The 17,685-nt window shown below is 37.2% G+C and overlaps 1 protein-coding gene across 1 annotated transcript; it reads right to left on the bottom strand.

Moving 5' to 3' along the window:
* Positions 1 to 201: 201 nt before the first annotated feature.
* LOC104488673 (ankyrin repeat domain-containing protein 32-like) lies at positions 202 to 17,429 on the bottom strand (the record flags this gene model as incomplete). The annotated part of the gene is made up of 9 exons (XM_010145861.1): positions 17,316 to 17,429; positions 17,077 to 17,152; positions 14,705 to 14,948; positions 12,700 to 12,862; positions 7,843 to 7,974; positions 6,408 to 6,461; positions 2,471 to 2,629; positions 1,754 to 1,920; positions 202 to 339 (listed from the first exon to the last, which is right to left on the bottom strand). Coding segments are annotated over exons 1-9 (1,247 nt in total), but the record flags the coding sequence as incomplete, so codon positions are not given.
* Positions 17,430 to 17,685: the final 256 nt, after the last annotated feature.

Raw genomic sequence — 17,685 nt, 5'->3', positions numbered from 1 at the left:
AAACAGCCCCCCTTCTCAAACCGCGACAAAATTACAACAAAACCTTAAGAACTGAGAAATATAAAAGGAAATGCTAAACTGCCATTTCTGTAAGACAGTATCTTAAAACGGACAAAAAACAGGATGCAGCCTGCTCTAGGTACAGAAGTGCACATGAAATTGTGAAAAAGGGGTAAGAAAGTATTATCCTATAAAACCCACCTTTCTTTAAGAAACTCTACTTCAGCTTTTACTACATCAAAGAAAAACTTCAATAATGTTTTGTGAACTATCCTCTGTTCATCACCTCTCCCTGAAAGAGGGACTGCATGACAAATGGTTTCACAACAAAGGCAAGACCTGAAAAATAAACACCGAAAAATCCATTTGTGTGACAGAAATCATAGTCTGATCTATCAGCAAAAAAGTAATCTCTGACTTTTGACAATTTTGACACGGAAATACCTTGCTCCCCAGAAACATTCATCATTTTAAATCCTAACTTTCTGGTTTTAAAGTTGTATTAAAAAAAAACCCCCAACAAACAAAACCTACAAATTTGTGACTGGGGCTTTGAATTTTAGGTGCAGATTTTGTATTATAACGTCAGGTAAATTATTTAACTGCATTTGATTTTTCTGTCTCGGCTGGAGGTACTCTGCAATTACTGAATTTAAGAGTACTTCTATAAAATCCTTCAATTTCAGGGTAGTCTTGTAATACCTTACAGATATTGTAACCTCCTACAAAGTGTAGTTCAGAGAACAGTTCACACATACTATTTGACAGGACTGCAGTTTATGATCATACCTCATGATGGTCTAACATGGTGGAGATAATCCTGAAACAAAGTGCGAATGCAATTTTTTTGGCTAGAATTTTGAATACTAGAACCAACAGGCATACAACTGCTTGCTCTGCTGGGTATTCACATTCTGCCAGTAAGTACTGAAAGATAAAATACTTTGTCTAAAAGACCAATTCTCTTTCATTCCCTGGGACATGTTCTTAAAAAAAACTATTAAATGTCCAACTAAAGTGATTCAAGTACAGTGATTCAATGCCTTTCCAGACTACAGGCATGCTTGCAATCATAAACATTCATGTATCTGTAATTATGGTTGTATCAAACTATAAGGTTTTATGACAGTAATAAGAAGAGGTACAGTTTCTCTTCCAAGGGAATGGAAGAATTAATTTCTATTAATGTAAACTACAAAAAACGAGTTCTCAGGCTAAAGCATAGACTAACCACCCAAACAGCTCCTGTGTACTGAGTCCTGTATTTGTAGATGTGTCAGATATAATCAGCTTTCCTCAACAAGAAGGTAAACTTTATCATTTCAATCCATAAAACATGAAGCTTCATGTTTCATAAGACTGGAATTTGCTTTGCAGCTGCGGATACATACGAGCATGTGTGCACATACACACATTCGCACTAGAAGAACAATAATACATAGACTATTATACTTTGTGGAAAGCTTAAAAGAATAAATAATTTTTAAAAAAGGAAGGAGGACAAAAATTGTCCATTTTTTCCTTTCAAATACACTACCACCAAAAAAACCCCCAAAAAGCAACCCTCTGCCTGTGAGCTAACATTTACTGAAACATCAAATAAAAGCTCCAAATCTGTTACACTTTGAGCTTCAGAGTTAACTTGTTCTAGTGAAAATGTGAGTTTGATACAATGGAATTACAGCTCTCCTCCTCGTCCCTTAGTCTGGGATAACATAACTATTGCATCCGACACATCATTCAACTTTCTTACCTTACAAGCATCTCTATCAAGGACCATGTGCCTTTCTTACAGATAGGACACTGAAGAAGATCCAAGTAATACTTTAACATAGTTGAGGACTTCCAAGGAGGATCAAGTTGCAGAACAAGGTACAAAATGTGACAGAGTTTAGCATAAAATATTGCATCAGTATTTCCCTGCAATAAAACGAGAAAATAATATTAGCTCCACACTGCCCAAAGATCCAAAATTCCTAAGAGCTTACATAAATTGTCTTTATTCCTTATAATCCCAAGTGACCAAATTTAATCAGTGAAGTAATTTGCAATTTAATGAATAACTACAAACAGCGAAATTCAGAGTTTACAAAAAAAAGGAAACATATTCCAGCTGAATGCATCACTGCTTGGAACAAATCTTGTTCTCAACTAAGCTCTCTATCTCTCGCCTACTAGGGTAAAAAAAAAAAGTCACATAAATGCTGTTTCTAAAACCAACAAGAAAACATTCTGGGCCAATTCTTCCACAATATTTAGAGCACTACATTGGCTTGTAAATAAATAATAGTATTTTAAAAATTCTTAATGTTTAAATTCTTCCCTTTTTAACACAAACACATTGGTAAGCACAAAGCAAAGCGTGAATACGTCACTAAAAAACAGTAAATACAATGTCAGAAGAAAAAAAAAATCATACTACTTCAATTTCTTCTACTATTTTTATAATATTTCAGTTTTCATTTCTCACCAGTAGGGCAAATTCGAGAAGAGAATGAAGAAGTTGCACAGGAGGTGTAAAGTACTTTTGACAAGCAGCAAGTTCTGTGACTACATAAGGAAATAAACACTCTTCCACTAATCCTTCAAGCATAGACCATGTGCCTCTGGACAGGTAGGTACTTTTAACCTAGGAATAAGAAACCTTTGTAAGTAAAAGAACAGCTTAATAAAAAACATACAAGAACTAAGAGCAAATGCCCAAGTATAATGTTGGTGATATAATAATAGATGATAAATTAAACCAGAAGTATTATTTATTGCCCAATCCCACAAGCTGCTGTCATCTAGAAAGGCCTTCGCTCTTATTGAACTGGGCTTTCACTAAAAAGATAGCAGGTTTCATAACATGCTTTTCTTCTTAGAAGATCTGAATACATTTACCCTTTAAAAAAAACAAATTACAATTCACGCACTCAATAACCTGCCTATATTTTATGCTGGAAAGGTACACAAAGGAGTGTTAATATTTCCAAAAGCGCAGAGTACATCCCACACTATAAGGCTGGAGCAGTAAGATAATTAGTGCCACTGAACAGCTGAAAAAATAAAGAGAAAAATATAAGATCACGAAATACATCATTGACAAGTACACATTATAAAACCATAAACCACGTTAACTGTGTTATCTCCCCAGTTCTCCTATTCCCATACAGCACGTCAGAGAAACAGCTAATGCTACCGACAGCACAGCTATTGATCCCAGTGAATTTCAAAGCTCTGAAGACCTTCTTAATGGCACAAGGCTTCCTTCTTATTCTCTGCCACTCATCACAGAACACTTAACTCCGCAAGCTTTCAGAGGACCCAGAAGGATCTAATGGCTTTCATGAAATGCTGTACCTGCCCTGCCATTTCCCTGTCAGTGTCTGTACTCTCACCTTTGCAAATCTTTGTTTCCGCAGAGTAGTTATAGGCAAGAGGAGCTGCTCAAGATCTCACCTACACCGCTATTCACATCTTTTTTCTAGCCCACAATCAAGCCAAAGCTCAGATGCACAAACTAGTTGTGAGCATATTGCTAACTAAAGGGCAGCTGTCCTCTGCCTGGTAACTTCTGTTTTGAAATCCAGCTATTTTGTCTGACCATACAGCCCAAGGCTCTGGCAAATTCAAAGGAATTGGGATGGGGATCCACAGCTGAGAGAAGTAGAGGCAGAAAGATCACTGATTGGACCGCTGGGAATTAAACAGTTACAGTAACTTATTGCTGTTTTAGTCCCTGAGATCTTGTAGACTTTAAGACTGCTGTCAAAAAACTTGGCTCTTAATGTTCATTAGATAAAGCTACTTGAGACATCCTAACATTTGTTTTAAAATCAGTTTAAAATTTAAATTAACACAGACTTTGAGTCCTGTTGTGGTTTTGAGGTCTACAGTGTACACTACTGCTAGTGAGAAAGTTTCCAAAAATGTTTCAGTAACAAAATAAAAACATTGAGAACTCAGGTTGAACCTGAGAAAACTTCTGAAAAGAATGATAATCTGGGTTAAATCACAGCTGAAGTCTCAGCGAATGCGCTCCTCCTGAGCTTGATACATTTAATTTCTCTGCAAATATTTCATTTCTGATTCATAATGTAATATTCTGATTCACTGTAATATTAACAACAAATAAAGCTGCTCAACTACACAAGTTTTTTAATCAAGTCTTTGTGCATCCGGCGTTTGCAACTCACATTTATTTCAACTTTCTCATTCATATACACGCTATTAAAATCTTCACATTATTTCCTTTGGAAATAATGGTTGCATTCATACTTTTGTAATGTTAATTATACACGAACAGCACATCTGAAGAGCAATCAAACCGTTTAATGGCAGTCAAAGAAGAACTTCTTCGCCAGGATTTACGATGTGTGAAGATGACTCAGTATATTGTACCTGTACAAGTATGTGCAAGTACTGGCCCTCATCTGGTGATCGTACCAGCATCTGGCTTTTTATACTGTGACTGAAACATGTGTCTTGAACATTCTGTTACTAAGAGAAACAGCAACATCGATGAGTTCTGTGGGAAATACACTGAAACAAAGCTGTTTTGAGAGAGCGCGAGGCCTTTTGCCTCACATTCAAGGTAAGAAAGAGCTGGAGAACTGGTTTTCAGCTTATTTGCAAGGGATAAGGAAGGATGACAGAAAACTGAGGTGACAACCAATTTTGGGTGTCAGGAGACAACCATTAAGGGCCTTAATATTCAGTAACCTGTACAAAGCAGCATTGGCTCACATCCTGGCTGAGGAGGAATGAGGAGTTCCAGGAACTGCTAGTACAACCCTTAAAACTTCAAGCAGAAACAAATGGAAAATGAAGGTCCACAGACAGTAAGTTGTGTTTTCTCTAGCATAACGTGGAAGAGAAGCTGACAAAGTAAGTATTTTATGGAAGATGACAGATAACAGGATACTTAGCTAAATTAAGTCCTCTTAGCAGATGCAGAAATGACTGAATATAGCATGCAGTTCTAATGTGTTAATTTAGTTTGTAGGTTTCATTTTACTTCACTGGTGTTACTGGAAATGTTTACTGGAGCTGTTTTAAGAAGCCATAAATACACTGCCTATGAAAGTCCCATATCAGATGCAGAGGCTAGCAATGGATATTCCACAAAGCAGTAAGAGACAGTAGCAGATCATGCATAAGAAAAGTATCAGACGTAGGCTTAAAATTCCTAAACAAAAAAATACATTATTATTAAGAATACAGAACGACAATTTCAGCTTACATGTGTTAAAAAAGCCTAAGTTTTTTTCCAATAAATTCAACAACATAAACATCAATGTGGAATTTCAGTGCAAATGTGTTCAGTAACAGATATGCACACAGCATTGTACCCATTAATGGTAACACTGGATGATGACAAAAGCATTTTAGTGCTCATTTTTGAAAAATATTTTTCACCTCCCTTCTTTATTTTGTCAATAAAAAGAAATCAGATAAAGAGATTATTGTGAAGCCTGAGAGGTTGTTTTGTCAGACTGGGACCTCATTTACATATCAAGCAACTATTTATTAGTAACTATATATCAAGTAACTAACAACAGCTCTTGAAGACACCAGATCTTCAGCTACCAAGAAATACAGGAAGCTAACAGATATCCTTTAAGCTTTCCCCATTTTAATTTTTAAATAACTTAAGTTACCATATAAAGTACAGTAGCTCAGAGCTACTATGTATAATGCTAAGTACTAAGAAGTCATGTTTCAACTTTCAACATTATTTAAAGATTTATTCTTCATATTATAAATAGAAAAAGGAAAACTTCGGAAGTATTTATTTTCTTAAGATGTCACGAAGACTTAGTAAAACCTGTTGCTGACCTGTACTGTTTTATGGCATATATTTGGCTTAACAGGAAGTAAAATACAAAACTAACTAAATAGTACAAAGAAAGAAACTAAATCAAAGTAATTATGAAAACAGGACTGGGAAACATACGGTATTTTATCTGCAATCTGTGCTTCAGTAGACTCTGGCACCCACATGATGACATTTAAGGCTTACGCTGTAAGAACAACTTTCTTTCTACAGTGAGACAACCTTCGGCTCAATCTGTCCCTAACAGCAAAAACAGGTGAACACTCCAAAAAGCTGTGTATACTTTACTGCGGCAGTGCTTGAAGCTCCTCTAAACCACATTTAGGCATTTTTGCTTCTTTTCCTCTAAGATTAGCAGGTGACGTTTTCTTAACCACCAGGATTAAAGAATTTCTTTGTAATAAAGAATTTAAGAACAAACAAAATATTCCAACGATGCCCTGTAACTCTTAATAATTTTATTAGAGTTTTGGGTGACGAAAATATTTCAAAATGTTTCTTTTACAGCTAATTTCATTATCAAAGTATGTTTGCCTAACTTCATAATAAAATTCCATATCTGCAGCATGCCCTTTATGAGAAACCTTACCTCTGCACCGTATTTACTCATGCAGTCTTTTGCAGCAAACCTGTGCTTAACAGCCTGTAAAACAGGATAAAGTCAGCCTGCACACTAGATATCAATAGATGTATTCAGTAAGTACTGTACAACTCCCCCCCAAACAGCAGCTTTTGTTAAACACAGTTAAGCGAAATATTCAACATAGCAATTTATTTATTTTTTTTAATATTTGGATGGCAAAACTATGAAACAAGAGGAGCAGTGACCTAATGAAAAGAACTTTTCTCTGCATTTTTCCTGTTACTCTCTGCTTCTTGTTCAGGCGCTTGTTGTGTAAGCACAGATTTATTAGATTTAGTCCACTTAATCATGTTAAAGAATATTAAGCATTTTCAGTTTTTCTACGGCAAAATGCAAACATCGGATTGCTCTTGCAAGTCACCTATAATGTGAAGTAGGTGCAAAAATGGATTACTATTACTATTAGCTATGGCCTAGAGTTAAAATCTTACTAATACATGGCACCAAAAAAGTCTTTTAGGAGAGACTGTCTTTAGGATTATGTTTATTCTGTTTATTCCACCTGCACATCATAGTCTGAGGGAAAGACAATCTGGTAATAAGTGTGTAGTATACATGAAAAGTCAACAACACATTTGTTTTTTAAAGGTCTGGAGGGTATAGTCCTGATAAAAAGATGTAGCTTTTGAAGTGGTATAGATTTGAGAAACATGAGTCTCCTGGTCGTTAATTTTGTGTTTAAACAATGTGCACATTGAGGACCTAAAAATTCTAATTCTTTTTGCTACTAAGAACTTGCACTCATGTATGACCTGATTCTGCAGTTACAAAATCATAGTGCTTCATGTAATCAAGCTGCTAGAAAAACACACACACACACACACATCACCTGCATCTCTGTAAACTTACATGGATAGTATATCCTTAGTTGCTTTTTCTAGATATGAAATTATGGTTTTAATTACTAATGTAGCATATTTTTCAGTATTAGATATGTGACATTAAAACAAAGGAGAGCACTTAGCTCTGTTTTTTACATGTAATAAAAAACATTCACATGGATCAACAAAATACTTGCTCCTGGACATGGTTAGTTTTAAAAACCTGTTAATGTAATTCAGCTAGGTAACAGGAAAGCCACAGATGGCCTGTAATGCACTGACATTTTGTTGAACAACATTAACTACTACTATAGTATTACTAAGATTTCACCATGTCTTCCACACACCCACGCTTACCAACTACCACTACTAAACTACATTTTAGCTAATAGTACCTGGGGTAAATATGGGATTATTAAACACTGCAGGTTAAAAGGTATTACTATTTCAAAAGATATTAAAATATTTACTTTATCAGCTCAGAACAATAATGAAAGATTAGTTTAATAACATACATTTTATATTTTATGCTAGAAAAGCATTAACTGATTGCTACTTACCGCAGCAAAAAACATATGTTTTATAACAGCATTCTTCATTTCAGCAAGCTGCACATTAGGCATGGTTTGGTCTTTTTGTTGTACAGCCTGGAAATGGTCCTTTTGGATAACTTCAGTATTTTGTATTTCGTTCTGTGCAGAGAAAAAAAAAAAACAAAACTTTAGTTTAGCTTCAAAGCTAATGCTCTAAACTGGTTTTTATGTGCTAAGTCTTTCTATATATTCTACTGTAAACCCCCGTATGCCATAATTGTTCAAGAGTCTACATGATGTGCCGGATAAACAGCTGGTGGTTTGGAAACAAACACTGATGTTGCAGGAAGCTGTAGCACAGGAATTATCAACACAAGCTTTCCCATCATTATCTTTTCTGACTGACTTTTAACTCTGACCCCATCCCCATGGCAGAAACAAAGAGCTCTGTTTCCATAATGGATTACCTGTCTGGACTTTTCAAGAACTAAAACCAAAGCCCACACCTTTTCAATTAGTCAACAACATAGTGAGGACTTTTTTTAAAGACATTTTTTCATCAGTTTGACTATGACTGTACCTTCACTGCATAAAGGCCACTGCAACAAAATCTTTTCAGTTCTTGCTTATAAGCCTGGACTAAACAAGTAATTTGAAATTTATAATGTTTGTTTGGGGGGTTTTTTTTAGTAATTTATTCTCTAAGTCCACCTATTGTTTCCAGCTATTTCTTCGGCATAGGGAACGAGGAAGTATTTCTCACATTGGTTTCCAACTCATTCCAAAAAGACTCTAAGCAAAGTCACAAAATAATTTTTATTAGTAAAAAAAACCAACCAAAACATACCTGTTTCAGGATATGAGAACAACATGAGTTTCAACATATGCTTTTTCATCAAAGATACGCACACTAAGAATAAAACACCACCTTTGTTTTAGACAAATACAGAAGCAACTACCTAACCAGCCTGCTCCTGCAGTGTGATGACTTACGAATGCAGATACAGGTGAAGCATTCCCCCTGCTCCTGCTGCAAACTGGCCACCACTAGCAGGTGTGGAAGGCTTGGGGTAGGTTGCCTTCTAATTCCAACACCTAAATCTGGTGGGTGATACCAAGTATGGGAAACATGGAAAATAACAGTAGGCAAAACAACCCATCAGTGCATGCGGTGACAAGATGTAAGCCACCAAAAATTCATACTTTTAAGTTTTCAAGATAAAGTTTCAAATGCTGCACACGTTTCATCCTGTTTTCAGATTTTCTCTTAAACGTGTAATTCAAACCAAAAGTATCTGGCATGTGCATAACTGTATTTCCACATAAATACCGGTAACTTGCTAAGACTAAATAGCTTTTGATGAGCCAGGGATAACTGAACATGCATTAACTTTACTTCTTGTGGCATTTTCTGCACATTAGTTTCAACATGCTTATAAAAATACTTATAGTCAAACAATTTATAGCACCATCTTGGCAAAATCTCAAGAATTCCAGCATGCATCCAACAAAGCATTTAAAGTCTCTGTTTAAATTTAACTATGAGACTAGCTCTCCAAAATCATGCATGTATTTTAGGATCATGAACCCATAAATCCAAGACCTTGTAGGGTCAAATCATTAATGACAAGCCCACAGAGTTTAAGACAAGAGTTATGAGTTTGAGATTATTAGAACAGATGCTGAAATATAAAGATGAAGGAAAGACCTGGTTCGAAAAAAAAAAAAAAAATCACAAGAATAGTCTGCGTATCAGTGCAGTTCCACCAAAAAAAAGAAGAAACACAGTTTTGCCGAATTCTACATCTGGACTCTGTGTGGGTGTTTAGGGGCAAAAGGGGGGTATTTATTTACATTAGAAGTAGCAGTCGAATAGCAGGACTACAAATTTACAAAGATGGAATGTTCTAATGAATTATGTGCCAAGTACTTCTGGGTGGGAGAGCACGTCCATCTAATACATTTGGACAAGTGCTGTGATTTGATTGTCTATGTTTTATTATTTTCCTTTTAGAGACTAGGAGTCTTGGCAGTTTTCTGAGTTCTTCAGATGCATTTAAATAGAAAGCTAAGGCTCTTTTGGCCTCTGAGGTGAGTTACTTTAATGAAATCTAAGAAAAAAAAGATACGTGCAAGTTAATGGACTGGTTAAGATGGAAACCCGTTATCACACCTGGGAGGAATTCAGGTTGCATAGCAAAGAACATTGTATTCTCATAGAGATCAATAAAAGGTGATGCAGCCATAAAAACCTTACATTCATTCCTCTATTAAATGTAAATGTCTATCTTAGCTGAAAGGTGTAATAGAGCAGTTTCCCTGAGTAAGTTTCATTAAGAGAGTAAGCACTAGACTGAGATCCCATGCTGATGTGTGTTTTATCCAGAGTGTAAACATTAAGGCCTTTCAACCCTCTTCTCACTCTTTTCTAACAGCTTTATTGCTCATTAAAACAGAAAAGCAAATTATATGCTTTGACCTGAAGAATCCAAAGGATTTTCAAATGTTCAAAAGTTCATAGCTGCAGTTGCAAACACAGCTGTAGTTCCTACTTGCTTGCAAAGGTAGTATTTTCAGTTTGTAGTTGACTAAAATCATCCCAGTTTGAGTAACTACCAGACTAAAAGAATCTTCTGAGGTCTTTGAGAAGTTCAGGTAAAAATGCTACAAAGTTCTGAACAGTGCATATGATAAGCAAACAACTACAAATCACAAGGCATCCCTCTCTCTGTGTCAAGGCAAATAGAAAGAAAAAGCTCTGGTTCTAGTGAATTCTGCACATACAGGTAGATTCACTGAACAGTGACACGTCCCCTCATAGTTCAGATGGAAGGATGAAAAGCCACCTTCAGCGCACTGCCCTATCAGTAAGTTTAGCTCCTGGTCCAACTTGAAGCTGAATGGCAAACCTAGCACTCTGAACCACTTGGTATTGCACAGGATGCTGCAGCTGGTTTAGACATTAAAAAAAAACACCCCCCAAAACCCAACAACAACAAAAAACCAAACCATCTCTCTGGAATGGTGACTTCTAGTGTGACCTCTCTCTTTGAATAAGGTCCATCCAGGTCCTCATGCCTGAGTGGATCTGATGATGTACCATCTCATGTTTTAGACTAGTTAACAGAAAAAAGTTATTACAGGGACTTTGGAGAATCCTCTTCTACCAAGAAGCACAGAACTGGCAAGAATTTAACACTTTTGACTAGTACAAAACACGTTTTGTCATGAACAGTGACAGGTTTTCTAACGTGGCAAGAGACAAAGCTGAATCTAGTCTTTGCACATGTGAACATCATGTGATTTGAGCTGTAAGGACTCTTAAGATTTTCTGAAACGCAGACAGTTACGTCCCTTCTGACTCCATGGATGGGAGTTTTGCAAATGGAGCATTACAGTATATAAACTTCTGGTACATGAGACATGCTTAACAAGTCCCCTTGGCATGCTAATTGATTCTCACAGAGCTGCCAGTTGCTTATAGAATCCTTAAGTTCAAATTAAATTTCATTTAATTTTGTCTACAAGTACAGTATGATCTTTCTACAGTAATGGAGAGTTAAATGTACATTCAGTTCATACAAATATTTTAGGTAATTATAACTCCTGCAGCATCAAGCTGAGTGCACTAACTGAAAAGGGAGTATAGGTGATCATCGCACATTAGATTCCTAGCACAGAAATGGTCTAAGTGAATTTTCTCTGCCTAGTATTCCATTCTCTTCCTAAATTCACATTGCAACCGCCAGTTCTTCCTGGCCATGAAGTACAGCTAGCAGGACAGCTAGCTTTGAGTTAAGAATTTGAATTTTAACAAAATTATCTATAGACTGTTTTACCATAGTCTGCGTATAATACTACAAAAAAAAAAAAAGGAATAATAGTTGAGGGCAGATGACAAAAGAAGTTATTACATTGATCTTGAAGCATGAGGATGCCATTACAATATTGCCAAATCCAGCAAAAAAAAAAATACCCAACAGGTACACAGATACATACACACATTTGAAATCCTAACAAAAATAAAGAGAATATAAATGAAAAATAATATGTTTCTTGGTATTTTGTGAATTACTATTCAGTTACTCTAAGTCTTTGACACTGGAACTTCCTCCGGAAGTCTAATTAATTTTTCCAGTAATAGTATCAACAAAGCAGGAGCCAAGCAAGAACATGAAAAGGAAGAATAAATAATGTATGTGACAGAGCCCTGGCCCAGGCTGCCCAGAGAGGGTGTGGAGTCTCCTCCTCTGGACAGATCCCAAACCTGCCTGGACACCATCCTGGGCACCCTGCTCATGCCTTCCAACCTCACCAGTCTGGGATTCTGATGCTTCCTTGGTGTTATTTCTGGTCTGAAAAAGAACACTGCTTTTGGAAAGACAATTTTTCTATTGCAGAATGGTTGAAGTCAGAAGGTATCTCTGGAGATCACCTGGACCAAAATCGCAGCCCAAAGAGGGTCTCCTAGAGCCAGCTGCTCAGGACCATGCCCAGACAGCTTTTGGATATCACCCAGCATGAAGTCTCCACAGCCTCTTCATCACAGCTCTACCATCCTCACAGTAAAAAAAAAAAAAAAAGCATTCCTGACTTTCAGACAGAACCTCCTGCGCTTCTGTTTGTGTCCACTGCCAGAGAGCAACAGAGACAACAGCCTGGCTCTGTCCTCTTTGAACCCTCCCTTCAGGGGTTTATACATATTCATGAACCTTCTCTTCTGGATAAACGGTCCCAGAATCAGAAAGTTGTGTTTCCTTTATGCAAATTACAAAATATTCAGGCTTATCATATTGCCCTTAGTTATTAATTATCAGTAAACCTGACATTAATTGCTAACAACAAAGAAAATCTAATTTTAGACATGTTTTTTAATTTACTTACCTCAAAAAGGTAATCTCCTAGATACTGCAAAGGGTAGTATCGAGCTTCAGAGGGACGTTTTTTGTTTTGCTTAAGAAAAATTCTATTATTGATGAATATATGAGTTATATTGCGTTCTCCATTTGGAGATGAACATATGGTTGCCTTTCCAGCTTGAAGAACTCTAAATAAACATATTTGGAAAAATGTATTTACTGCATTATATTATATTAATACTGCCTAAAGTGACTTAAAAATTCACAAACCACAAGCATGCAAGTGCAAGAGAACAAGGGCTCGCAATGTAAGGAACTGCCCAGTGTTCATTAGAAGAATACAAGTGTGCTTAACAGTGTTCAGAAAAGAACCCACTTAACAAGAAAACCTCCTCTTCACAATTCAACACTATTAATTAAAATCAAGGAATCAACCTCTTACATATCTGATAGAAAGCTTTATGCATTTTCTAAGATCAAATTGGGTGACAGCAGCTGTAATTTATTGCGTTATGTTCCCCACAATGGTGATGATCTTTTCAGCTAAGTTTTGTAATAAATTAAATGGTTTACCAAAAATGGAACACTCTTTTCCTGAACTATAACATGACACTTTCATTACACAAATACATATTTTTACTTCATTTTGGAGTAATTTATAGCATTTGGTGCTGTCCATTATCACCCACAGGAAACAGATCTGTTTGTCTTTGGGACACTATTAGATCTAAGTTTCCCCTCAGGCAATTTCCAGAGCTGCACTGCTGTAACACTGCTTTCCTATCTTTCAAAAAAGATGTCAGGCAAAAAAAATGGCGGAAAAAATATGATCTCTTGAGTTGCTGGATATATGTTTTATTTTTCATAATCCAGGTATGTAATAAGAAAATGATGCTGGTCTCACACACTTACCCATCCAACAGCTAGGCACTAAAGGCACGAAATGCATAGAAGGGGGGAAAAAAAGGCACAGCGTTGTAAATATTAGAGAAAAAACCAGTCTTTTCCCAAAGCTACAGTGGTCTTCATGACTGGAAACAGTACTTGCTGGAGACAAAAAGTGTCTGCCTTCCAGTGTTTTTGGACTGAGTAAAGGGATCCCCATGTTAGCATATAGGAGCGTCTGGAAAAAGATTCCTTCCACAACACTGCCTGTTCACCTGTCTTGCTGCTGTAGTTCCTGTTAAAGGTTATTTCTACAGCGAACAGTTGTGCAAGACAGCATTTCAACAGGGTTATCGTGAAGATATGCCTAAGTGGTTTTCACAGAAAAAGAACCAGCATTTGTAGAAGTGTGGCAAGATGACTGCATCTTACATAGCACCTAGTAAACTCCCCTGCTCAGCCCAGGAACAAGCATACTTAGAAAGCCCTCCGCTGGCAAAATCAAAGAGGGTAACTTCCACCTCATCTCTCTTTGTCTTTATGAGCTGCAGACAGGCATGCTGCAATGCAGCGCTCCATCAACCACGCGAACTGCACCTCCCTGCACGCCTGTGGCATGCCCAGACTCACTCCTGACAGTGTTTTGCCCTTTCACATCTATCTACCTAACTTAGGTAGACAGTACAGATTAGGTCTCCAAAAGTACTCAAAGCTGTTGCATAGATGTGACACAAAAACCCATCAGGTCAGTCTCAGTGTGGCACACTGCACAGAGCGCAGATGGCTCAGGTCACCCACCCAAGTGAAATAACACATAGTTCCAGCTACTATTTGAATGCAAAGGCCACACAAAATAAACCATTATTGATAAAAAATACAAGCGTATGCACTTGCCTCATGAAGAAAGTTTCTGTAAGCAGTTTATTAAGATGCCAACATGTGAACACGTGTTACTTTTATGATGTTAAAGATTAAAAGTGATTTTATTATAAAAAGCATGGAAGTATGTAAGTGAAAACAATTCAAAATTCGAAGAGCTGGAGGTTGTTATGGACCAAATTAACTGTGGAAGAACAAAAACATGTTCGACCATACAACATGAGTTCCATCATTCATTACTTAACCTTTAAGATATATCCTCCTACCTTCTAATGGATGCCATTTGTTTATCACCTTCCTTAACAGGGAGGACAACTTTCCATCTGTGGAAAGCCCCTGGAGTACGAGAGCGTGTCAGTTCTTCGCGCCATCTTCTAGGTGCAGATTGCATTTGAGGTGAATAATGGGTGTCTTTTTCAATTTCATATCCCCATTCGTACGTTGTTTCATCAAGCCATCTGCCACTTTCAGCACTATTAATTATGTACTCCTTAGTTAGTATCCACTTCCCTAAAAAGCAAATGTACTGTCAACCACAGAAGATTTTTTGTGCAGACAATCAGCAATCAACTCAAGATCCAATATAAAATTAACTTGAACCTTTCTTGTGCAAATAAAATCTGGAATTGTAAGTACCATTTTAAAAACTTCTTACTACAAGAGTTCTCCTTTTCACACTCTGGAATCACAAATCTCACAATGCCACTGAAAATGATCGTTTTGTTTTCTTTTAACGATGAAGTACCTTTTTACCCTTCCTAGACTTGTCTAACTCCTCAGAAATCTGCAAACGGAAGTTCTCAGCTTCCCAGATTTTGTTCTGACTTCCACAGGACTTTGCTTAACCCTTTATTTTTAGTATCATTTGGCACTTTGACAAAAGTACTAAAAACATACTAAAATTGAGAAATATTTTACCACCAATTATTAAGAGGAGCAAGGGTTTTAGCATGTCAGCTGTTTCTTTTATATATTCTTCACATTACTCACACTGCGAGTGTGGTGAATACCAATATTAGGGGGATACGAATCAGACTTTTGTCTTTCCCCTTTCTTCTTTTCACACTCTTTTCTCTCATCCCTTGGCTCCACCTCCTCCGCCTCTCCTCTTTGATCTTCCACAAGGACGCTTTTGATACTGCGCGTAATGATCTTCCCCTTTTTCTATGCCTCTCTCTTCTTACAGGTTCAGGTCATGAGCCGTGGTTAGTACCCTGCTCCTGTATTGAAACTCTACCTACAGAAAGAACTGCAAGAGAGATTGACTCGAACTGTGTGAACCTAATTGGTTTCACAGAACAGCAGGGTTCGCTGGCAAAATGTCTCAGTGCAGGAGCACAGATGGTACTTCTGCCTATCCCAGCACAGGTACCAGTAGATGCATGACTGGAAAAGGTACGTCGTACACAACGTGTGCGCTAAAATCAGTTTCACTTCTAAGTTTCCATCTCAAAACTCCTGTCTGCTAGGAAGTCACTGAAGACTGGCATCCTTGTCAGTACTTCTGACCTCCTCTAGGGAGTTCTGAATGAGCCTGAACACTATCTTTTCCACTTTCTTGGGAAAAAACGCCATAAGAGTGAACACCTTCCCTCTGCCATCAAGGGCAAGAGCAACGATTATGCAGAAACAGCATCTATTCCTGGATTAAAAAGCACTAGATGGTTTGGGGAAATGTTTGCAGGTGGAGAAACACAACAAGAGTTTTGCGCTGCCACACGGACACTACCGTTTCCACTCACTTGAAGAAAACACATCCAGATGTTTTAAATCCCAAGAATATATTAATCTGCATTTTGTTTCCCTCATGCAAACTGTTTGTCTATTTCCTGTTTGATTAGAGTACGACCAGAACTTTACCTTAGTTCAAGGAATCATCTATCTACCTATATACACACAAACGTCTACGTTCTAGCAGCGATAGAGGACTGCAAATGCCTACTAATATGGAATGCAAGCACAAACATGAAATTGAGACACTTACTTGTATCTTTAAACATAAATCTAGATTTAGGTATTTCTCTCTGTTTTGCCTTAAATTTATTTATCCTAAAAATTGCTTCAACACCTTGTATAATATGATACAGGGAAAATAAAGATCATTTTTAACCAGTTAATAGACTAGTGTTGTGAAATTTCATAACTCCACAAGATTTTCTAAACTTATTATAAAATCTTTCCTGTCTCATATGTCTATGCAGAACTCTCATTCTAAAACATTTTAGTTGCTTCTGTATGGGATTTCAGCACCAGGTCTCAGGTAGAAGAAAAGCCAGAGGAAAGACCAGGCTTGTGTCAGAATGGCAAAAGTCTGGAATTTTCTCTTGCTGCATAAACAGGAACTTAGAGACAGTGACCTTTACCAGCGGATGTGGCACATGAATTTGGCGCAGATTAAATAAAGCAAGACAACAGAAATACCAGTTAGGAAAAATTCCAAAACAGAAAGAAAAAAATCATAATTAGAATGTCATACTATGCTAAAAATTGAGGTTAACAGAACAAGAAGGAGGGTTTGTAAGACAGTTCATTCATGAAATGAAAACAGCAACCCAGCAATCAGCAACCCTTTAAGTAAGCATCCTTTCCAGTCCTATGTTACTATCCTATGAAACTTCACAGCAAATCTTTTACTCACCTGCAGCACAGGCAGCTAAGAACTTTTCACTCTTGCACAGCTTTTTTGCTATAAGATGTGTACAATTTCTGTATTTCTAATAAAACAAAAAACAAAACACCACCATTGTATCGCTGAAAACAGTTTAACTGTCCGGCTATTCATACACAACTCTAAACTACAGCACAGTCCTTTCTTTGATGCTTGCACGTTTTTCTTTCTACTGTAAGCATCACATCAGGTACTTTGGTGAACATTACCTTATTATCTAAAACTACACAGTCCAGTCTGAACAGACATTGGAGTAGTGCCGCCTTCTCTTTCTTTTTAAATCCAGTTAATTGGATTATCCGTTTCTGGCCTCCACTTGCCATCTGTTAAAAGAAAAATAAACGAAAAAACCATTAACACACAGAATACACATCACAAAACGTTACTTGCATGATCTTACTAGTACGTTTTTCTTCCGATAAAAATGGAAAAGATACCACAAGGAATCAACACTACGCCAGCCTGAGACCGTCCCTGCCTGTCACGCCTCAGACCTGAAAGGCGGTAATGAAGCAAGCCAGACACCTCCGAACTGCGGCCTGCAACGGAACCAACCGCACCCGGGCTAGGCCCCGCGCA

The sequence above is a fragment of the Buceros rhinoceros genome, unplaced genomic scaffold (assembly GCF_000710305.1).
Source record: "Buceros rhinoceros silvestris isolate BGI_N320 unplaced genomic scaffold, ASM71030v1 scaffold23451, whole genome shotgun sequence".
NCBI classification, from domain to species: domain Eukaryota; kingdom Metazoa; phylum Chordata; class Aves; order Bucerotiformes; family Bucerotidae; genus Buceros; species Buceros rhinoceros.
This window is presented reverse-complemented; position numbering and strand designations above follow the sequence as displayed.